The 23,781-nt window shown below is 41.0% G+C and overlaps 2 protein-coding genes and 1 long non-coding RNA gene across 7 annotated transcripts; 2 read left to right on the forward strand and 1 right to left on the reverse strand.

Moving 5' to 3' along the window:
* The first annotated feature begins 159 nt into the window (after positions 1 to 159).
* ildr2 (immunoglobulin-like domain containing receptor 2) lies at positions 160 to 13,505 on the forward strand. 5 transcript variants are annotated; one of them, XM_046404911.1, is made up of 10 exons: positions 161 to 476; positions 3,632 to 3,961; positions 4,871 to 4,990; positions 7,712 to 7,768; positions 8,555 to 8,701; positions 8,815 to 8,976; positions 9,301 to 9,414; positions 10,965 to 11,169; positions 11,293 to 11,959; positions 12,896 to 13,505. In XM_046404911.1, exons 1-10 carry the CDS (start codon positions 437 to 439, stop codon positions 12,929 to 12,931), a joined length of 1,878 nt encoding a protein of 625 aa, XP_046260867.1. In that variant the 5' UTR covers positions 161 to 436; the 3' UTR covers positions 12,932 to 13,505. The 5 variants fall into 5 exon arrangements, with proteins under 5 accessions (XP_046260870.1, XP_046260867.1, XP_046260869.1 ...); XM_046404913.1 differs by having other exon boundaries at positions 10,968 to 11,169; XM_046404914.1 differs by lacking the exon at positions 7,712 to 7,768 and having other exon boundaries at positions 160 to 476.
* Positions 13,506 to 14,919: 1,414 nt separating this feature from the next.
* Positions 14,920 to 16,141, reverse strand: LOC124067512. The gene is made up of 2 exons (XR_006844762.1): positions 16,032 to 16,141; positions 14,920 to 15,949 (listed from the first exon to the last, which is right to left on the reverse strand). It is a non-coding gene; the product is annotated as an uncharacterized LOC124067512 (long non-coding RNA).
* ildr1b (immunoglobulin-like domain containing receptor 1b) lies at positions 16,030 to 23,551 on the forward strand. The gene is made up of 8 exons (XM_046404917.1): positions 16,030 to 16,149; positions 17,707 to 17,877; positions 18,969 to 19,118; positions 19,417 to 19,536; positions 19,672 to 19,818; positions 20,271 to 20,396; positions 21,171 to 22,150; positions 22,745 to 23,551. Exons 1-8 carry the CDS (start codon positions 16,101 to 16,103, stop codon positions 22,781 to 22,783), a joined length of 1,782 nt encoding a protein of 593 aa, XP_046260873.1. The 5' UTR covers positions 16,030 to 16,100; the 3' UTR covers positions 22,784 to 23,551.
* The last annotated feature ends 230 nt before the right edge of the window (positions 23,552 to 23,781 follow it).

Genomic DNA, 23,781 nt, shown 5'->3' on the forward strand with positions numbered 1-23,781 from the left:
AAATCCAGTTAAACAAGAAGGAAAAAAAGAAATGGGGCAAATGTTGCCCTTTGTGTGCAGAAAAATTCCTCAAATCTCACAGCCAAGTATGACCTGATTTTATCTCGGAGCTGCTCCCCCTCCTCCTTCCTCCACCTTTACAACGACCAGACCTCTCAACTCTGCTCGCCACTATTGCTACACCCGCTGCTGAAGATTAAAATTAGACAGTGGATAAACTAAAGAAACAATTCAAGTTAGTGTTGTCTGCAGACAGCAGCAGAGGAGATGTCGGTGTTTGAGAGCCGTGTTTGCGCTGGGACTCACCTCTGTGTGAAGTGGTACAGTCCCGTTAGACGCAGTCTGTGAGTCCTGTTAGCAACAGCAGCAGTTAGCGGATATCGAGAAACACAAACATGCGGATAACCTGCACTTTACTATAAAACTAGTCTTTATAATGAACTTTTACCGGCTGACTATTTTATTGGGAGCATCAGGTAAGTCTTATTCCCTTAACTAAAATATGTATTCTGTACGAAAATGTGTCATCCGCACGGCAACAGCGCAACAGGTTGATCCTATATAAACTTAGTGCTTATCCCAGGCAGAGTGGTTTCAGATTTATCTGTTTAAGTAAGACACAGTAAAGGTATACCTTTTGTTTCATGCTTTATTTGGGAGAATTAAGCGAGATGGAGACCATTATAGTGATGGTTTGCCCCTCTTTAATCGAATTAATAGCATATTATGGGGTGTATGGGACAACCTTAATAATCCCTCTGGAATTTCTCTGATTACTTTATATTATACTTTATCTCATCAGACATGATGATAATAATGCCTATAGGGGTTATGGCTTTGCTGTTAACAGGCCTCTGTGTTGTATACCACTACATGTCATTATATTAAAGCATAATCAGTACAATGTTTAATGGTGGAGCTGTTCTTTAAAGGTACAGTTTTGAACTGAAACATTAGCTGGTTACTCCTTAAGTCAAAATAAAATTAATCTGCGACTATTTTGTTTATCGATTCATCGTTTCAGTCATTATTCAACCATAAATGTCAAACGATTCCTGTCCTCAGGTATTCTCAGGATTTGGTGCTTTCTTTGTCACTTATAATTGTAAACTGAATATTTTTTTCACTTTTAAACTGCTGATCTGATCAATTATAATAAGTTATTACATACATCTATTTGTATGTTATTAATCAAAAATGTAATATATTCCTTGAACCGTATTTAGGGCTTATCTGGTCTCAAGAGGGCTGAAATGTGTCTTTGATGGATACAAACTTTCTGAATGTCAAAATGAAGACCATATTCAGTCTTATCAGTGTTTTTTTGTTATATTTTTGTGGATTGGGGGGGGTGTAATGAGTCAATGTGAAGGAATGTACGGCACAGTAAAAGCAGGAAATGTTACAGCTTTGGAGAGGAAAAGTCTGGCTGTGTTCAGGAAACATGCAGCGTCCAGCAGCAGAGCTTTGGCCTGGGACACATTTGTGACCACACACTGTTTTAAAATGTAGTCTAACCTTAAAATGAGACCTTTAGTCAGTGTGCAGGTGCAGGACATGACAGTGTCTGTAACCCATTCATTAACACACAGTGAGTCACACCTGGTCTAAAAAACAATAGTTAACAGTCACTTTAATAACGCATCCAGCACTTTCTGTGTTTGTTTATGTGAACCTCTTCTCACCTCAGACTGATTCATGGCGTTCATGGAGTAACGGTTTGGTTTAAATCTCTTGTATTTAATTGGTCTGTTCACACCCAGCTGGAGGAGGCCAGATACTCCCATTGGCTGGGAGACTATGACCTCCTCCCCCTCTCGGCTCCTCAAGTGGGACAGAGGAAGGGCAGGGGGGGTGATTTTCAGCAAAGCCCTAACAATGGACTGGTCCATGAAAAAGGAACAAAGGGAAGAGCAGAGCTCTTTCGTGGGAGAAATTCAGGGGCTTGGTGACCCCCCCCTCTTGTTCCCTTATCCTGTAAAAACAATCAGGATGATCACTGTTCTTTGAATTATGCAGATAAAAAGTGGTGTCTCATCAGCGGGGTTAAGATGATGTTCACCTGGTCGGACTCAGTACTTCATTAAAATTAATCATCAGCATGGGTTTTAAAACTGAGCTGAAACAATAAATTGACTAATCAATTAGTCATCAGACAGAGAAAAAATTGGAATGAGTTCTTATAATGCATTATTAGTTTCATTTTACAGTCAAACATGCTCTGGCTTGAGCTTCTCAAATCTGGGACAAAACGACGTGAACACGACCTTGGAATCTGAGAAACTCTGATGGGCGTCTATTTTCATTCATTTCAAAGACTTAATCAGTTCATTGAAATTGAATGTAAATAAATCTTATTTGCAGTCCCAATGGTGGTTTGAAAATATGCACACTCAAGTGTCGGCAGTTTAGAAGAATGCTATAAACGGTGCTAAAGAGAGGCAGGCTGGAGGGCTTGCTTTTGTTTTCCTTTCCGGTATTCTGGGAAATGTTTAGAGCGAGTTCCTGCCCCACCTAGACCTAATATGATGAGCAGAAAGCACCCACGAGTGTCTGAGCAGCTCTCCATCCCCTCTCTCTGTGATGACAACCCACTGCCTCTCCACAGGCCTCCCCAGCCCCCCTCAACACACACTGGAATTTAACCTCCGTGACCCCAGAGCTGAGCAACAGAGGAACCCCCTCCACACACCTAATCTCTGTTCCTGCCTTTGCTCTTGTTTTGATATGATGCTAAATATCTCCCAGGTGTAATCCTGCACACTCTTGAATCACCCACACAGACAAAGAAGCACATCTGGTCTATGGTCATGACTTCATCTGCATCCTTTTCCTGTCTGTACTTTGTTTTTGTCTATACAAAGTAATGTCCAAACTAATGTAGTTTGTCTTGTAATAGCTTGCGCACCACATTTATATCAGTTAAGGTCAATTAAACATGACTAGATCCTAAAGCTGAAACAATGGTGTCACTTTGGACTTGAGGAAATTATACTGAGCATTTTTCTTAATTTTCTTTATTTTTTATGGATCAGACCATTAATTGATTGATCAAGAAAACAGTCATATAAATCAGCCTTATTAGAAACTGCTCTTGATATACGTTCTTTAAAATGATCATAATGATGAATTGGAAGTAGTTTATCAAGCGCGGATACCAAACATTTTCTGGCTTTTTGTTAGTTTGTTTGTTTGTTGGGCTGTTTGCGCAGAATTTTAAATTTGAAGATGTCACCTCAAGCTAAATGAAACTGTGATTTGTAATCTGTATTCTACCTGTTTTTCATAGTTTTATGAAATTATACTCTGGTCAATTAATTGCTTAATCAAAAATAGTTTATACATAAATTGAAAAAAAAAATCACTCATTGTAGGACTAATGTCAGTGTTTTCCCCCTCTAACAGTGATATTGGGTAACTTCTCTTTGGCGTGTAAAATGAGTGAATAAATTATTTGATGATGTCTTGATTCCTGTAGATTAAGAAGGTGAAGCTGGTATTTCCCAGGCTTTACTTTTGCTGTGTTTGAAGTTTGCTGCTCACATTTTCATGTTATGTGACTCTGAGCAAACAAAATTAACTGCTCATTTTTACTTATTCCCTTTTTCTTTCTCTGTTTTGCCTGTGTCAGTGTGTGTGTGTGTTGGTGTGCATGTCACAGTGCGGGACAAGCAGCGCTATGCCATGCTCTTTCAGTCAGTGGTCCTGCCGTGTCAGTACCAAACGGCCTCCCTTCAGACCCCGGTGGTGCAGTGGTGGTACAAGTCCTACTGTCGAGACCGCACACGAGAGTCCTTCAACCCGTCCGAGAGTCTGGCCATCCAGACCTCTGTGCTGGGTGCTACATCTCACCTGGAGTGCTCTGACAGCAGCCGTACCGTTCGGGTTGTGGCCTCTGCTCAGGGAGCCTCCATGACGCTGTCTGAGCACTACAAAGGCAGAGACATCACCATCATAAACAGTAATTACATCATTCTTTTATCCTCTATGAAAAGTTCGGTGAAGGAGACGCTGCAGCTGTTCAACCGCTGCACTCAGGAATCAGAGCTGACTGTGCTTTGTGTTTCCTGTTCTCTAAATAAACCACTTTTGTCTTTGTCTCACAATAGGGTAGAGCGCTACACACACCCCTCGCTCTCACTCCTATTCATGTATGACTCCTTGTTAAACTTGACAAGCCTTATCAAGGCAAAACACCCGTCTCCTATCCAAAAGTCTCAGTGGAATGTAACACCCTGAACAGTGCCCTCCTGTCGATATTTAATACACTAAAAATGAATGATGGTAATCACTTAGTTCTATTTTCAATTATAAATATTTTTTATATATTGTATTTTTGGTATGGCTTCACAAAATCTGTGCAGATCATAAATATATTTACAGTGAAAGGCTTAAATATGTGTCAATTGCTGTGAAGTGTGCTGTGAAGATTACACATATATTTATTTATTTAATGCTTGGAGTGTCAATGACTCAGAGCACTGACATTTGTGAAGAACCAAAGTTTGTGGTTTTATGTCAACAACATTTAAAGTTTGAGATGTCTGTCTCCTTTTGTTAAATGAAAAAAATTATCTAGAGAGCAGCAGTTTTTCTGTCAGTGTTGAAATCCGGTTATTGTATCAGCACTGATATTGAAAATATTCAAGCAAAACCGAGCTCTGGTATTCACACCTAACTACACAGGTGTCACTGTGGTCTGCAACCAAAAAAATATTTAATTTATAGCATCAGGACAAAAGTCATTATATGTGTTGTCAGTGGTGTGAATTTATATGTGGCTGTTAGACACTGACCCACATTGTGACCATGATGTGCCATCATCTCACCTCTAACAACACATGTAACCTTGTTTCTTGTCCCTGTACAGAGGCAGACCTGCGTATCGGGGAGCTGCAGTGGGGTGACAGTGGAGTGTACTTCTGTAAAGTCGTCATTTCTGACGATCTGGAAGGGAAGAATGAGGGCCAGCTGGAGTTACTGGTGCTGGGTATGCCTACATTTTAATCAAAGTAATGATCGTGATCCACTGGCTTGCTTGTTTGGTTTCATATTAAGCTCGGTGAAGTTTTCCTCTGTCTTACTAAAGGGTTTAAAATAGTCTATTTGTTGCTCTGCATTGCTCAGTGTTTGTCCAGCAGCTTCCATGGAGATGACCAAGTGGTGTTTGTCTGTTTACATGGTTTAGCCAACCATTCACTTTAGAGGGATGACATCAACTTGGCTGGCTGTAACTGACATCTTAATTCAGTTAGACACATTGCCAGGGTTGTACAGCTTTAAAAACTGTATGTTCAGCTGTACAACAGTTTGGGTATTTGTTCACTGGTTAATGATTACTCAAGGCTATGCACACCAGGTAAAATTTCCCCAGAGGTTCACCATCTTCTGTTAATGAAACTTTGGAGAAATTGTGTAGGCTATTGTTGCCAAAGAGATGCCTTAATTCAGGCACCACAACAACATGCTTTTTTGTCAAGGGTCACTGCTGGTGTAGACATGAAGAGAGAGACATAGAGACAGGGCTAAAGTTTGACAAGAGTGCGATCTGAAAGATATCCAAAATGGTTTTCTTCCTTAAAGTTTGATTAAGCCCATGTGCTTCTAGTATTAACGTTTGCTCATTCATACAGCCCTCCTCCAGTACACGCTAATCTGATGATAATCAGATCACAGGAGAGAAGGGGGAGGGATTAAATGAGTGACAATAACAAGACTACACCAGTTTTTGATCAGGAATTTTTGTTTGTTTTTTTTTTTTTAGTTTTACCACATTGATGTGAATAAGTTGGAATTTGAAAGTGTGCAAAGCAGTTTCCTACAGTTTTGTGATATCTGTGCTAACTGAGAGTAATAATTTGACATTTTAGTAAATTCTTGCCAAGAATCAGATGACAATATTGACACCACTCTCAGATATCTCTCAGTTACGAAACACAAAAGATATAACGTGTTAGCTATCTGTGTAAGCTAACCCACTGCTGGCTCTGACTCCATTTTTGCTGTACAGATGTGACAGTGGTGTCCTGTCATCTAATTCACAGAAAGCCAAGCAATTATTTCCCAGCATGTCAAAGTCAGGTCAGTTTATTTCATGAAACGTGGGACTCGAGCAGGTCTAGACCGTACTCTTAAAGTATTCATTGGAGCAACAAGCTGGAGTGTTTCTTCTCTCACCACCTCCCTAATCTCTGGTTTAATTTTTCATTCTGACTAATTTTTCTTAGACATTGACTCCCTTTGCTCCCCCTTTTCTCATGCAAAATGTTCTCACGTACTCCTCCATTGCTCTTCCTGCATCTTTGGCTGCCTTTCTGCCTCTCAGGGCTGCATAGCTCCTCAGCTCTCTCAGGTTACCCGGTGTTACTGAGCTTCATGGTATGTAGATGAGTGTGCCAGGCCAGGGAAGCAACATAACTTTTTTTTTATCAGGTGTTTTTTCCCCCTCCATAGTAACAGCCTACTCAGCATGCTGTGGGTCTTAGTCTTTCACAGCAGTCAGACATATCAGACAGTGCCTGGTCTTTACTGTAATTTGACACCTTACAATAAACACATACTAAAAACGTGTTGTTGTTTCTTAGCCTCAACACACCTTATATATAGTCCCCTTCATTTTTCTGTGTTTTATAGTTTTTCAGCTGAATTTTGTTTATCTTGTGTAAGATGCACAAAAGACGTGCTGGTTCAAACTGCTTGTGTTTTTTAGGAGCTCCCATGTTGTCCCAGAACCGTTATGTGGCCCAGTTTATAAAACTCCCTCTTGGTCCTCACACACTGCCTCTCTTTGTACATCTTGGTTGTGTGTCTATATGCATGTGATATGTGTGCACATCGGCCTCTGCCTTCGTCCATTTGTGGTGTGCACCTCATTACAGAAAAGTAGGGCCGCTGGCCTCCTGCTAAAATTAGATTCAAAGTGCATTTTGAGTTCTGAACTCTGACTTGCATGACGAATGTTCGTGTTCAGCATGTTTGAAAACGCTTCTAAGAAACTCTGTGGCATCATATTTTAGTAGCACAAAGTCTGCACCGGAAAACACATCAGCATGATTCATGTCATGTCAAAACTAGTAGACAGCCATGCTAGCAGCTCTGTGAGGCTGTGTGTAAGCACAGTTGGGTTTTAGCTGAATGCTAATATCAGCATGCCAACATGCTTACATTGACCATGTCAACATGCTGATGTTTAGCAGGTATAGTGTTCAGTGTGCTCAACATGCTCACATTTGCCAATCAGTACTAAACAATGTTATTAGTTCTGCAGGTATTTGGTCATCAATCAAATGTTTGGCAAATTAAAATTCAGACCAGTCGTTGTTGCTAGATGAAAAATGAACACATCACAGAAGTTATTAAAATTCATCCTTATGGGGAATATGAATGCTTGGGCCAGTTTTCATGACGTACCATTCAATAAATGTGACATTGTCAACCTCACGATGGTGTCAGAGGAGAAGTCAGGGGATCACCAAAGTCCATCGGATTCGTCCTGGGCACCATGAATGTTTGTACAAACCTTAATAGGTTTGTATTTTTTCTACATGGACTGGGACATTAATGCTTTGTTACTGTACATTTGCTGGTTTTGATCAGTGCATGAGCATTAATCATTCACTCTGCTACCAAATTTTCTAATTTGCCTGATCTTTTGACTCTTTCTTCCTGCTTTCTCTGCCGGCCTTCACCTGTGCTCTCCCTCTCTCTGCAGGCAGGACAGGTCAGAAGGACGATCTCCTACCTGAGTTTGATGTGGAGATTATGCCAGGTACGGCCCTTCACCTGCACTTTTGTCTCACTGCCTGCCATCTTCTGGCTTCCGTAATGCCTCCTAATGTTTAATTCTCACTGGCCAATCAAAACCCTCTTTGACTAACAAATGGTTATTCATGAGCTCATGTTGACCTGAACTTTAATCAGAAGTTTGTTTTCGTCAAAATGAGGAAAATGTGCTGAAGGAAGAGCTTCTAATCCACCCTGACATTACACACAAAACATTGCAAACTCAACCGTTCTTCTTCTTTATCTACTCATGATTTGAATTCTACTGGGGATGTGTGTTGACTTAACGAGCGGTTTTGAGTGCATTTTGCTCCTCGGCACACCCTGAGGAAGTGTGTTATTAGGGTCTGGATGCTTTAGAGATGTGATGATGGATAAGTTCCTTAGAGTTTGCCTTACTGTTTCCTTTTTCAATGGTCTGTCATCTCTGGTTTGTCACAAGTTGGGTCTGATATTGTAGTCTTGTTTTTGCAGTGTTTTTACCAGTTGTTTTACCAGTATAGACAATAAACCACCCAAAATGTGTACTACTAGTACGGCAAGTCAAAGCTGAACCAGGAAATCACGACTGTGACTAAACTGTGACGGATGTTTACGCTGAATGTTTGTGTGATAATTTTACCATTTGCCTTTGTTCTCTCTGGCAAATTAAGTATATCAGCCACTGTAATGTCTGATAAATGTCTTTCCAGTTGTAGTAAAGACGTCCCACCTTAATCTGTACCTAACAGAAACTGAGATGAAATAATGCCTGTGTGTGTGTGTTTTGCAGAGTGGGCGTTTGTGGGATCTGTAGTGCTGGGCAGTGTCTTGTTCCTGTTGTTGCTGGGGATCTGCTGGTGCCAGTGTTGTCCTCACTCCTGCTGCTGCTACGTCCGCTGCTGCTGCTGTCCCGACACCTGCTGCTGTCCACGACACTGTCAGTAACTTCAAACATAAGTACCTTCAAAAGAAAAGTTATTTACTGTAAGTCCTGTGGGCATTTTCACTATCAGCTCAACAAGTTTATTGTTTTGTTGTTCTCCTGCTCAGTATATGAGGCAGGGAAGATGGCAAAAAGTGGACTTCCTGCTCAGGTTCCTGTCTATCCCTACTACATTTCTGGTGTACCTACTGCAGTTCCTCTTGCCCCTTCATCCCATGTGGACACAAAGATTGCCTCTATCCCCTCAATAGAGAATAACCTGGCTGGAGGTTAGTGTCAACAAAACAGCTCTTAAGGTGCAGAGATAGTTTAAATCTCTGTAACAGCCTGTCTGACTTCACTAACACTCATTTCATCTCTCATCCCTCATCCTCGTGTGTGTCTCTAACCTACAGAGAAGCCTTAGTGGTGACAAAAATGTCTGCTGGCTGCATTCACCTTTCAGTTTAATTCTTAACATGTTGGAGTCGTTGGTTTTTTGCTTTGAAATAACGGGAATTGGACACTTATGTATGTGTGTGTGTGTGTGTCCTTGCATGGATATGTCCCTGTGTGTGTACGTACTGTACGGTTGTGTGTGTCCACATCCACAGTGCGCAGTGGTTATCGACTGAAAGCCAGTCCAGACCAGGACTCAATGAAAGTTCTGTACTACATAGAGAAGGAGCTGGCTCAGTTTCCCTCTGCCAAGATGGCTGCACTCAAAAGTAAGCCTTCACAGACTGGAGAGGTTTCTGTGAGCTGTGTGGCTGTGTGACAGTGTCTATGTGTTTGTGTCCAAGCGTTTCACTTTCATATGCATGATGTGTGTAAATTAACTGGCAGCAATCGTCCTCTAATCCTTAAATTCATTTCATAACTAATCTAACTGTCCTGATTGAGATGAGAAAAGCCTTTCTCATTTTCAAACAGGAAGCTTCTTGTTTTGTAAGGTTCCCTGTGTGTCAGTAATACACTCGCTCTCACACACACGCACACACACACACATACATCAGCTGAGTTATTATGATGGAGTGGGGGTTGGGGGGTTGGGGGTGTCACACTGATCAAAAATCAGAAAAAAAGCATTTTCACTCTTTGATTTAAAGATTAAAGTGACATATTTTGTCATTGGAGGGAACTCACTCCAACGAAATTTGTTCTCTGCATTTAACCCACCCAAGTGACGTGCACACACACACAGCAAACCCGGGGCAGTGGGCGACCGCGTGCAGCGCCCGGGGAGCAGTGGGGGTTAGGTACCTTGCTCAAGGGTACCTCAGCCATGGACACCGGGACAGGGAATCGAACCAGCGATCCACCGGTTACGGGTCCGACACCCTAACCGCTGATCCACGACTGCCCCAACATCGCTTCAAATTAACTTAGTCTTCCTGCCCTGACGGTACCCTAGTGGTGGGTGATGAAATGTCGATGTGTAATTATTGTGATTATGGCCTGGTCACTTTGAGTCAGCTGTTTTTTATTTATTTATTTATTTTTTTTACCAGTGAGAGTTAATTGGTGTTGTAGATACCTGAAGGTTATGTGGGCACTGATTCAGAGCAGTTATCACAGTGTGTTAATTCATCAGAGAGAAGTGGTTTGTCTTGTGCACATTTAAAGGATAAAGCTGGGGGTATTTGTCAGTGTAGAGGAGTACACCAAATTATTGGTCAGTTTCTCAATACTTTTTGACTCGTTCAGCCTGTTGGTGACCCTCAGCCACAAACTCACTGCTCCCTACTGAAGATGGACGAGATCTAAAAGCACAGAAGGTCACAAATGCGGTTTCATAAACAAAGCTGTGGTGTTTGGTGTAGTTTTTAGCTAGCGTTACTCAAAGTGGATTAAGTAGAGCATTTTCAGTGATGGAGCAAACACATACAATGAATTAGTGTTGTTCATAGAATCATTTCCTCATTGCTTTTCATCCTTTAGTGAGAATTGTTGACAAAATGGGACAAAAAGAATCTCCAGACTTGTCCTTTAAGTTAGTTGTGACAGAAGTTTGAGGTGACACGTGAGACATTTCTCAGTAATTTGCAGTCAGCTATAATAACGTCTCATAATTACATGGTTGTAGTCACTTCAAACAGCAGGTGATGTACACTTTGTATTATGTACTTATCCCAAACCGCGTCTTACTCTGACATGTTCGATTGTACCCTTTCACAGGTATAACTGTGTGCTTCAGCCTGCAGTTACAGAAAACTCACCAGAAAAAATGTTTTACAATTTAATTCTATGACGAAGATAGCAAATGTGTCTGTCCCAGCAGCCAGTAGCCTGTCAGAGCTGAGCTCTCTTCACGACGGAGGGAACACAGACTTCAGACACACCTATCAGACGGTCCAGATGAAGGCGCTCCCTCCCATCGCGGACCTCGACGACCAGTCAGTGCTGAGAGCAGCTCCACCTGCACAGAGTCGAAGGCCCAGGCGGGACAGAGGCAACCACTCAGACGATGAGCTGGACAGAAGGTATGTAGTACATGTTATTTGGAGCATGTATGTGTTTAAGAGAGTAAAGGACGCCTGAAATGGTAGTGTTATATGTAAACGCCATGTCACGGTGTGCTGATTGTGTGCTCTTCCTTGCCGTAGGTGGAACTGCCGCTCGGAGCACCTGCAGAGAAAGACGCTGAGCAGAAGAGGGCGCACTGGCTCCCTGGATGAGCTGGAGGATTTCGCTCGGTCTTACGATACTCGAGGTCGTCGGGCTGAGCCCACCGGCCGGGTCTATGAGCGGGATTACAGTCCTCCCAGGCGTTTCTACAGAGACGAGGATGATGGATGGGGCCGCCGCAGCCCCTCACCTTTACCACAGAAGAGAAGGGACACATGGGACAGTGATCGCCCCTCTCGGCCTCCCCAAAGGGAAGGATACGACGACACATTCCTCAGGAGTGTGCTGGAGAGCAAGGCGAGGGGGCGGGGAGGGGACAGAGGCGCTGGCAGACTGGACGAGGACAGTGACACTCCCTCTAAAGGCAGCTCCAGAGGAAAGGGCAGCAATAGTTACTACAGCCGGTCGCCCAGCAACCGTCCAGAAGAGGAGGATCCTTTGCCTCCATACTCTGAGTGGGAGGCTGAGCGGTACCGCAGGGCCAACCCGACCGCAAGCCAGTACCGCACCGCAGAACCTCCCAGATCAGAGCGATACGGGACCACTGAATCAGCCATGAGGCCTTTCTCTTACACCCGCCCCCACCAGGGCAAGTCCCACACATTACAGGGGGGCAGAGAGGACAGAGACAGGAGCCGAAACCTGGTGAGTTACTTGTAGCAGGAACGTGAACTTCCCTCGTCTTCAGCTCTTCAGGAAAGAGTCTAAATCCTGTCAGTAGTTAAAGGATAAGTCTGGCCATATTATACAAATAGTTCTTGTTATTGTCAACAAATTCCAAAACTGTTGATGAATCAAGTGTTGCCTGTGTAGCCAAAGTCTGATGAAGTTTATTCCATTGTCCATAAACTATTAAAAACACAACAGTGAGTCACACTGTTGCGCTTGCAAACAGTTGCCATAAGTGGAATTGCTTCATTTCAGGCAGGATCTCTCTTGATTTATCTTTCCAACACACAAACACAAGTCAGTGCCAAGTCAGAGAATGATAAAGAGGCAGAGAAGAGGAAGGACAAGAGTGGGTGAAGAACTAAACTTGACTAAAAATATGTTAAATAAAAACAGTTTGGTATTAGTACTTAAACTTGCTTGTGTTAAGGATGTGAATACTTTCCCCTTCATTGCTTAGCGCATTAAGAAAGTGTTTAGAGACGTGCTTGTTTTTGGTCTTTTTATGGGATTTGTTGACAATAAGAATAAAAGTAGAACCACATCAGCTCTGTACTTTTATAGTATTATGTACATAGTCTTATTGTCTCTTGTGCAGTGTACATACAAGATTTGTGGTATTAACACTGAATCATTATAATTTAGCTCTGATAAGATTTATGTAGGTTACATGTTTTATGAATACATTTACATGATCTAACCTGACCATGCTTGCAGCCGTCGCCAGTGTTACACAGGCTTCCTAAATGTGATTTTCTCACTGGAACCACAATCTCAGTCCTCAATACTAACACAGCTTGAACTGCATGATTTCTGTGAATTGTAAAAGAAGATCTTGGAGGCTGGACTAACTGAGTATGAGCGTGAACGCAGCGTCTCTAACATGTGGCTCTTGGTGTATTTCTTTAACAGAGCACTGCACTGAGCAGGGACTCTCTCATAGTGTGACAAGCTTTCCCAGCCTCGACCTCGCACAGCACTGCCAGTCCGTTCATTTAAACCGTCCTGTTGCCATGCAGGAGAGGCTGACTGTTCTCCCATCAGCCACAGGAAGTCTGGCTCATCTCTGAAATAACTGCACTGAGAAAAAAAACTGCAATAGTGGATGGAAAATGCAGAGAAATTAACGCGCACGAAGCAGCATGCGCAGTCGCTTATGTTAGTACAGGATGTTTTTCCTGGTGCATAATGCATGTGTAGTCTGCAGATGTTACGTATGAGGTTTTTATTTGTTGAGTTCGATGAGTTGATTTATTTACATCAGTGCCAAGATGGTTTTTTTTTTATCATCAATATCGTCTGCCAATTTTGGAGTATTTCTTTTTTTTTTTTTGTAACACCCAACACAGTCTTATATTTCCTACAGTCTTCACACTCACACTCAGAACACTGGAACTCAGGTTCACTTTGTATTCATGTGTTTGTCTGTTGTTGACGTTGTACTGTATGTGAGCACAGTACCTTGTTTTGTTTTAATTGCACTGCTTAAATACTTTTTAAATAAAGAAAACTCTTGAGTCTTTGCTGTCTTTACTGTAATTGTATTATTTACTACCTGCAGCTTGTGACTGTGTGTTCATTATCAGTTAATCTGGTGAGTATTTTCTCAACTGATTCATCATTCGGTTTATAAAATGTCAGAGAATTGTGAGAAATGGTCCAAGTAGCCCAAGGAGAAGTTTTCAAATGTTTGACCAACAGTTTTAAACAACCCAAATCACTATCAAATAAAACAAAAGAATGCAGCAAACACGAGTCTGGAAACAAAATGTCTGGAATACTTGGTTGAAAGGCAATATAAGTGACGATTGTCTGTCAACTGGCTTATCACTGCAGCGCTACATGAAGCATAACGATAACAATCTTTAGAGGAGGAAACGAGACAAAACACACTTACACTTTCAGAACTTGACGTTTAGACTGTGATAGTCAGGTAGTGGACACGGGCATTTCGGATTAAACCAGACTGCATTGATCATGTTGCTGAGCAGATTTCAACAGAACAGATGCCCACACACAAACTGGTCTTTGGGGTGGTGTTTATTATTTGCATTGCAATAGCTTTGAATAGATTGATTTTAACATAGGATCCCTATTGTCTGTCCCAGAATCTGATGTTTGAGTTCTTATTGTGTTTGACAGCATGCGTGATAAAGTGTGCACACCTTGGATGAAGGCTGTGTTTTTTTTAATCGCAGCTTATCAAATATACACAACTGAATAAACACTAGAGATTAGTTCATCTACAGAACCACAGATTCACACTTTATCATATGAAGCCTGTGTGCAGCTTTGAAATGTTTATATAAAGTATTTTACAGTATAAATGAGCTAAAATGCACATCATGACCTCAGTACATTTAGAGGTAAAACTAAGTTACTACACATTACTGCCTATTTGTGGTTGTTTTGCACCTTTTGTTAGAATTTTGCTTCTCTTTGTAGCATTTTGTGCATCTTTACAGACCTTTGATTGAGAAATGTTCACAGTCACCTCACACACAGGCTCTGAACAAACCTCTGGCCCCGCCCCCGTAAATATTTTGTTCACGGTGGATATAAAGACAAGAAACCGAGAGGCAGTCTGTGTCCTCTCCAGACACGGACAAGGAAAGAATTTAAAAACCAGCATATCAGGAGGGTTGAGAGTGGAGCCAAACACAGACGTGATGGAAAAGCTTTTCATCCGTGCAGCATTTTTCACAGGATTTCAAGCACACTTCAGTGAGGGGAAAGCTGCACTTGAGTTTGGTTCAGGCGGGATTGTTTTGTGTCAACAGTAAAGCTCGCTGGGGTCCGTGTCATGGATAAGAGTTGTAAACATCACGCACAAAGGGCTCCAACGCTCGTCCAATGTGAGTCATCCTGACGGTGAACTTTACACTCGCACTGTTTGCCAGAAACTAATAAAAGAAAAAGCATTAAGCAAGATGAGCTGAGCTGCTTCTACTTCATTCGGGTTTATTCAGATTGTGTCTCCCGCCTTTTAATTTAAACTTCTTTCACACTGCTTTGATGGACTGGATGTAAACATTTACAGAAAGAATGAATTCATATGTCACGTAAACAGCATTCTTATAGACTCACCAGCTGCAGCAAAACACAGCAGAAAACAACATTAATACATCGGTCGTTTATAAATAAAGCTTTCTTTTTGTTCGTGTCACACTCTGGACCATGAAGAGACTCAATAAAAGAGTGGAAGGGTTTTTTGTAGCAAGCAGAAAGAATTAAAATATTAATAGACATTAGTAATTTGTATATTCATCATATTTAACAGTGAACTCAGACCAACTGACTGATTCTCCCTCATAGTAAGTCAGCTTTTAGCTCTTAGGTTATTCTTGCCTTGGCAACACTTATGGATTGTTAGATTTAGTTACCAGCACACAGTAAAATGTTTCATTATGATGATGGACACAAAGGCTGATTCAAATAAGTTTGACAAGACTTTGGCAAGTAATTAACAAAGGATTCAATATTTCCTCAACTGAGCTTCATCCTTGACTGTGTAGGAAACAATTTAAAAGCTTTATAAAAATCTTCATGTCAGCCAAACGAGCGGTTGATTTAAGTAAACAGTTAATGAATAAGTGTCAAAATCCTGGTTCAGATCGGTGTTTTGCCATAATTTGACACTGAAATCAAAATCTGAACTGGAAATCCTAAAAGTGTGTGTCAGGACTAACAGCGGGTACACACACACACACACTGACAAAGTTTAAATATGTGTATTGACAATGTGACATGTCAGGCACGAGCTGATGATTGGAGGTAACATCACGTCGTTGCTGACTTTCCCTCTCGCGCTCTTCTTTTCTTCCTCCATCTTGCACCTGTCATAGAGGGCGGGGTTAGTGATGTCACCTGAGGCCGGAGTGGGGGGAGGGGGATGATCCGCCTTCGACACAGCTTCTCTGTGGGGAAACTTGTTTCTCTTTACGGCTGTAAACACTCGTCGTTCACCTGTGAAAACAAACACAGCTTGACCGACATGTCGTCTTAAGTAAAAAAGTGGAATTACTATGCAGAGCGGCGGCTACGTTACGTTTTCCTTCAAATATTCAGGATTTTTGGTAGATTTTGAAGCCTCCGCGGAAGGTTAAAGAGCAACGAGATGGGAAATATGATACTCATGGCGCTTCTGCTGTTCCACCTGCCGACAGGTAAGGCTTTAAAAGTCTTAAAGAAAACAGACTTTTGGCTAAAGTATTTATACTTGGTCCAAGTAGTTTCCTATCTTGTTGTCAATTTCCGTTTGCGGACGGGAATTTAGAATGAAGCTACCTGTGCAAACAATGGAAAGCTGCTGTAATGTGTAGACTGCACGTTAATTATCTACAGGTGTAAGCAGGACGAGGCCGATTGTCACGTGACTGCACAGTACTAATTTTACTACTAGGTTTTTCGTTACATGTTTTCGAAAATGCAGATGTTATGTAATGCAATGTACAGTGGACAATCAATATTAAATTAATCGATATTAATTTAATCGATCTTAATTTCTCTATCGCATCAAACTTTTATGGAAAACAAACGACATGAGAGCATAAGGCTGTAAATAAAGATTAGCTATTTTTCATCATCGGTTAATCTGTTGTTGAGCTGAAATTATTGGTCAACCCTTTAGGGCTTCGACAATGATCATTTTTAGTTATCGATTAGTCGTTTGATGCATAAACTATCAGAAAAGTGAAAATGCCTGAATCTAAACTAACAATCTAATTGTTAATGTGCAATGATTTTAATAATCAATTAAATCAGTTGTCAAGGAAAAATATCAAACCTTTTTCATTTCCTTTTTTCCTTTTTTTTTCCAGTGTAAAGTAGACAATTGAATTGTACATGTAATTTCATGAAAATTGAACATTTTAACAAGTAACAGTTAATGAGTTGCTTGAAAAAAATCACAGTGTTATCCACATTAGCCATCTATCAATCAAAGACAAAATCAAAATCATTCATTGAAGTCAGATTTGCAGACACTCGGTTAAATAATAAATTATTGATTTTATTTTCTCTTAACTGAATAAAGTATACACTGTTGGGCTATAGATCATATATATATATATATATATATATATATATCATGTTATGACTATTTACTCATTTAGTTGTTCAACAAAAAGTTAATCTTTGATGTTATAGATAATCGATGGTCAATTTTTAAAGCAAAACTCCCCTAAATCGTCTGCTACCAGCGTCTGTGAGAGTAAATTGACTATCTTTGGGTTTCAGACATTTATCATGAAAATTATTGTTAGCTGCAATTTGTAATCTGTTTTATTTTATTTATTTTAATATGTTTTGAGAGAAACACCACCAACACTTGTCAGGCAGTTGCTGATTAACATCAAGCCATCAAGGTTTTTGGCCAACATATTCAAAGAGAAAGAGAAAACTTTTATCTTGCATCTTAAGTGATACTTTCCTCAGTTAGCAGAGCTTGCCTGTCGTCAGCTTGTTTTCTCTAACGCTACACTGCTGATCAGGACTGACAGCTGCTGTTTCTTCTGATGACATAGTGGAAGGCATGTACACTTAAAGACTTTTGGAGTAAACTGTTAACCAGTCTGTTAAGATTGTTATCAGACTAGTCGTCAAGAGCGAAGTATTCACGTAAACACACAAGACTTTTTTAATTGTCTGATGTTAGTCTTTTTAATAGCGTGTTTCTGTTGTACATTTTATCTTCCACGTCCTCTCGTTATTGCTCGTATCAGAGCTGTTGTCCATCCAGGTGATTGTTCCTGAGTCAGAAAGGAGGACGACGCTGTTTGCCTCTGTGATCCTGCCCTGTGACTACTCGACTTCAGCCAATCCTCAGGATGTGCTGGTCACCTGGAGGTACAAGTCCTTCTGTAAAGACCCGGTTCTGGAGTACTACTCCACAGGTGAGGCTACAGCTGGAAGGAGAGCCTGATTTTAATGTGCAGTAATGTAACTGAACCATGCAATAAAATTTTGATTTTGTTTTAAATATTTGTTGGGTTCTTCTGGAGGTAGACAACAATTGAATCTTTGAAACTGTTAATAAAAACATTGATTACAGCTGTGACCAGTCAAAATGTCTGCTATGAAAAAAACAGTTTTGTGTGGTTGAACAGTCACCAAGATAACTTTATGTGGTCAGCTGTCAAAAACCAGCGTACTTTATTCAGCAAGCATTTTTAACAGACTGCCTCCATCAGGTATCATTCAACCCACTGGTTGAATTAAGAACCTGTTCTGTCTGAGTAATGTTTACATTAGATTGATTGTTTCCAGAGGGCCAAAATGACGTGTATAGTGTGTGTATAAGTGAGCTTCATCTTATATGTTTCTTTGGTACATTTTATGTTCTTTTAAAAAACTGATAGAAGAGTGCCTTTGTGATATTCTGTGCAGCAAAATACAGGCAAAAATCATACCCCTTAAAGCTTAATCAAACAGAAGGAAGAAATAGTAATTAAATCCTTAATTTTGGTAATAATGAAAGTTACCCTCATGAACAGTACTTGAGTAAAATTATTAATGTATGATATTAAATGTAAATGTGAGTGTCAAAAGTACCATAAAAGTAAATGTATGTATATAAAAGTAAATATATATATACTTGTATGTACCATAAGCTAGGGGTTGGCGGATTATGTGGCTATAGCTGATAGGATATTCTGTATTTTTTGATGATCAGAATCAGTGTTTTCTATCAGGTTATTGATTAAATAAATTATCTTAATTGTGCTCATTTGGCTCTGAAGCAGCATGAAATCTTCCAAGTAACTAATAAGCACATACTTGTATTGAATTCAAATAAAAGTGGTGCATTGGCAATAAAGTAGCAGTATTTTGTAATAATTTTGTGATCAAATTATTATTTGGTCCCTTAAGTTTCATCTTTCTGCTTGTTGGCAAACAGAAGGAGTTCAGAGTGTTACAGTTATGACAGTTTGCGTTTTATTAAATAGAGCGGAAAAAAAAATAAATTGTCCTTCTGTTTCTGTAGCCTATCAGGCCGCCCTGCAGCTGGGTCAGGACCCGTCCAATGACTGCCCCGACCGCCAGCGCACAGTCCGCACTGTGATCCAGAAGAGGGGACTTAATGAGCCCATCCTGGGTGCAGACTACAGAGAACGCAAAATTACCATTCGAAACAGTAAGTCTGATTCTGTCGTCATGGCAGCATCACCATATCTAATCTACTGGTTTGTGAGCTGTGTTAAAGAAGCTTTTGCTAATCAGTGCTTTACTTTATATAACTGAAGAAGATATATTGCCTGAAGTAAGACACTGAAAACATTTGCACAACTAAAATGTTTGTTAAGATTATGTTTGAATGATGTTTTATCTCTGTTATAATGCAGTGATCCAGAAGAATTTCAAGAATTTAAATTTAATGTTATCATTTTGTTAATGCTAAGTAATGCTAACGTGATGCTATGTGGTGCTAACAGAGGCCGACCTGGTCATCACCGAGGTGATGTGGTGGGATAATGGCGTGTATTTCTGCAGCATCGATGCTGCTGGTGACACCACAGGGGACTCGGATCGTGAAGTCAAACTCATCGTGTACCGTAAGTTTCTCGCGTTGAGGACACAGCAAGGTCACACAACGAGCCTGAAAAGATTTTCTGAGGAAAATATGTCAGTGTGATAAAAGAAAACATTTAAAATACGAGTCAAATCATGTGTCTTCTTACCCGCTCCAGATTGGCTGACAGTCCTGTTCATCATCATCGGCGCCCTCCTGTTCATCATGCTGCTCGGCATATGTTGCTGTCAGTGCTGCCCGCAGAAGTGCTGCTGCTACGTCCGCTGCCCCTGTTGTCCACAGACATGCTGCTGCCCAGAAAAAGGTTGAAAGAACTGCTTTCTTTGGTTTTCACCCACAGCTGACACTTCGGTACTCTGTATGATGCCATACCTGTTGTGGTACTTAAAGTCAAGGTACCTGGATCATGTTTGAGCAGCTGGAAAGTCAGTTTTAGACAACAGGTGGAAGACATTTTGTATGTCACAGTGGGAAAATCACAGGAGCAGAATTCCATTTAGCATCAGTTTCACGGCCCTGATGTTGTGCACACTGACTTGCTGTCACACAGTCATGACTTACAGGGATATTTGAATAGAAAAGACACCTTGTTATAGTTATTAGTAACGCAGTTGCTTTTTCTCTACTGTGAAAAGCAAAGACTGTGCAGATTCTGTATTTGTTCAACTTTGTTGCTCAACATCTAAACCAAATCAGTGCTGATATGGCTGAGCTGATTCACGCCGACCTTTGACTCTGTCTGTGATCTGTTTTCAGCTGTGATGCAGCACAGGATGCTGCAAGAGGCCCGGAAAGCTATGGCTCCGTGGATGAATGGTCAACCCATTTACGCTCCCGTTAGCTCTAATGCCTCCTCCCAGGGCGTTCCCATACTGTATTCAGGTGAGTGAAGTGCAGTAAGACTTGTCTTTATTCCTTTGTTGTATGTTTTGTTGCATCGCTCAGCCAAGGGCGTATGTTTGGTGTGTTGTCGGATGATGATCAAACTCTTTTTGTGATGGCCTGTGTATGCGTGCTTTACTCAGCTAACCAAAGTGAAAATCACATTTAGTTTCATAGGTACATGCTGTTGTTTTCTTACTGCCTTACATTTGATTTATGTTCAGTTCTTGCATCTTTTAAGAGAATATTAACTGCTACCAAAAATATTCAGTTTACCTTTTTACCTGTTCTGGAGATCTTTCTGTGCTGCAAACAGCCACAACAGTCTCCACTAGTTTCAGTGTTAGCATGAGAGGCAAAACTCAGGGTGTAACTCACAGGTACTCCCAAAGTTGATTATTTTGAACATACAGTAATAACTGAAGGTGACATTTTAACTGAGAGGTCCTCTTATTTGGATTCTGGGAGTTGGATGCTGAGAGGATACTTTTCAAAGAGATTGAAGTCAGTAAATGAAAGCGAGGAAGTTAAAATATAATTTTGAAAAGCAAACACAATTTGAAATGAATAATAATTTTGCTCCGTATTTGCCGAATGTGTAAATATAAAAGCTTTTCCCATAGGTTTGACATATCAACTTAAAAAAAAGAAGACTTGTCAGTGTTGTGTTTACAGTATGTTTCTGCTGCCCCCAAGTGGACAAAAATCTGATGTCACAGGTTATTCTTGTCTCTCCAAATTGTGTTGTAAAACCAGCTGTCACTTTTGTTTCAGGCTCATACTCAGACTACCCTGTCAAGCAAAACTTTGCCATGGCTCCCATGCAGCTGTCACCCTTGACCCTGCAGCAGCAGCAGCAGGCCCCTCCTCCACCCCCTCCTCATACACATCATATGAATGGCAGTGTGCATGGCAGCAGCCACAGAACTGGCCACGTGTTGGACTACCTGGAGAACCAGGTGAGAGGACTGGATGTGGGGGCACCTCATATGGCTCGATATGGTGTCCAAAATGCGCACCCATTCCAGCCTCAACTCCAGCCTCAGCTCCACCCTCAGCTCCAGCCTCAACTCCAGCCTCAGCTCCAGCCTCAACTCCAGCCTCAACTCCAGCCCCAACTCCAGCCCCAACTCCAGCCCCAGCCAGGTGCTCCAGCTGTTCCCCACACATCAGGACCCCCAAGCATGTTGTCAGCTCTTGATGAGTTGGGGGTCAGGGGGCTGGAGAGAAGGGTGATCACTCTGCCTCCTATTATACAGCGTGTACCCAGTTCTTCTGGTGGAGATGGAGCCAGGGGCGGTCCCAGATTACCCAGCCAATCCAGTGGGAGTACAAATCGCTCTGGAGGAGGTCTCCCCCACAACAGTCGTGGCTATAGAGATGTCTCTCCTCCCAGACGAGGAATCCTGCGCGATTACAGCGATGACTCGGACTGGGAGAACAGGCGAAGAAGAGCGCCTCAAAGGGGTTCGAGGAACGAGACAGGAGGCTCGTCCAGCAGGAGAGGAGGATCCGGACCTCGTGCTCGTGGTCGTGACGACCTGCTGGAGGAGCTGTACAGCAGGGCAGCTAGGAGGGAGAGGAGCTACTCGCCTCCTCCGCGTCTCAAAGGATCCTGGAGCTCAGATGAAGAAGAAGGCAGGAGAAGAAAAGGAGGTAAAGGGAGGGATTGGTCAGAGAAGCCGCCCAGCTACTCTTCCATCGATAACCAGCTGGGATATGGTAACAGGCGGAGGAACTACAACCATCTCTCTGTAAGGACCACTCATGAATACTGACGTACACACTGAATCAGTGGTCTGATGAGAGTTATTCTCTTTGTCGCTTTCTTTCATCACTTTTTAGTCATGCTAGGGTTTAGGGTTGAATCTATCAGCAACTATTGATTATCGTTCAGTTTTATACAAATATTCACGGCTTGCAGCTGATGTGTTGTAATGACTTTGGTGACCTTTAGACTTTTCTTTTAGTGCCATCATGATATGATGCCAAGTGTCTCAACAAGTATTTAATGGATTCTTGTGATATTTTATACACACTTTAATGTTCCTTTAAGGATGATTTCTGAGAATTTTGATGATGCCTTAATTTTTCAGTCAGCACCATCGTGGTAAAAATTTCAGTTTCACTAATGTTTCATGACCAAACACCTGAAAAAATTCTCCCTCAGCTGTAGTTTGTGTTGGTGCTAATTAGTGCATTAGCATGCTTAGATGCTTAACTAAGATGGTAAACACATATGTGCATATACTGTATATATACATATATGTTGATGATTAGCATATTAGCATTGTTATTGTGAGCTTGTTGGCACTCTGACATTCACTTCTGTCACTTTTCTCTTGTAGGATAGAAGCTCCCGTAGCAGCACCAGCGTGATCATCTGAAGCATTTCAGTCATTTTTCACCTTTTCCCAAAAGTTTCAGAAAGGTGAAAGTGAAGACAAACTGCAGATACCTTCAATCCGTTCAGTCAGAAGATATTTGTTGTGAAATTTGATAGTGAGTCCTGAAAATGTACTGTATGGATATACTTTGACTCTGTATGCACTGCATGCCATTACGACAAAACAATATAACTTTTATGTATGAAGAAAAGCTGTTCAGCTGAGGCTTTAAATTGCAGATAATTTAAACTGCAATTATATTAAGACTGGTCTCTGATTGATGTCTGTAATTCCTGTTCTTGCTTCTATTCAAACATGTAATTTGTCTGTATGTGTGATTTCCTTCTGGTGATGGATAAAAGTATCCTTTTGGTGTTTATGAAGTAAATAACAGTTTCAGCAAGCAAATTGTTGGATGCTGTGACATTGTGTAGGTTATTTAGATGCAACATTTTGAACATGTTATGTGTTTTTGATAGACTCATTGTGAATTTGTATGTATTTTTAAATGATTTTTTTGTGTAATTTCTTGTACTATTTAAATGCCTTTTTTATCTTTATCTATTGTTATCATTATTAGACAGCAACAATAGAAAGTCCATTACATTAAGCATTTGTAAGAAGACTTAGAAGCTCTAACTGAACTGACTGGATAAACAACACCAACATATAATTATGTTTTTCATTCATGTTTGCTTTTGTCACAAACACAAACAGATGAGTATCGTGATTAAATGTGTATGTTTTAAATAAAACTTTTTAAACACAGCTAATGTAAAGTGGGTCATTTATGTTCCTGAACATAATATATAAGATGTCACTGTACCAGCTGGACAGTAGTGATCCTACAATAAAAAAACTGTTCCTAAAACCGGACTGTTCACTGGGAGAAGTGGGAGACTATAGAGAGATCCAAGGATCACTTATGGCAAAGCCTTGTAGAGGAGCCATGTGTAGGCCCATGCCCAAGTTAATAAATTAACCTATAGATTGTGTGT

The sequence above is a fragment of the Scatophagus argus genome, chromosome 11, assembly GCF_020382885.2.
Source record: "Scatophagus argus isolate fScaArg1 chromosome 11, fScaArg1.pri, whole genome shotgun sequence".
NCBI lineage: Eukaryota > Metazoa > Chordata > Actinopteri > Scatophagidae > Scatophagus > Scatophagus argus.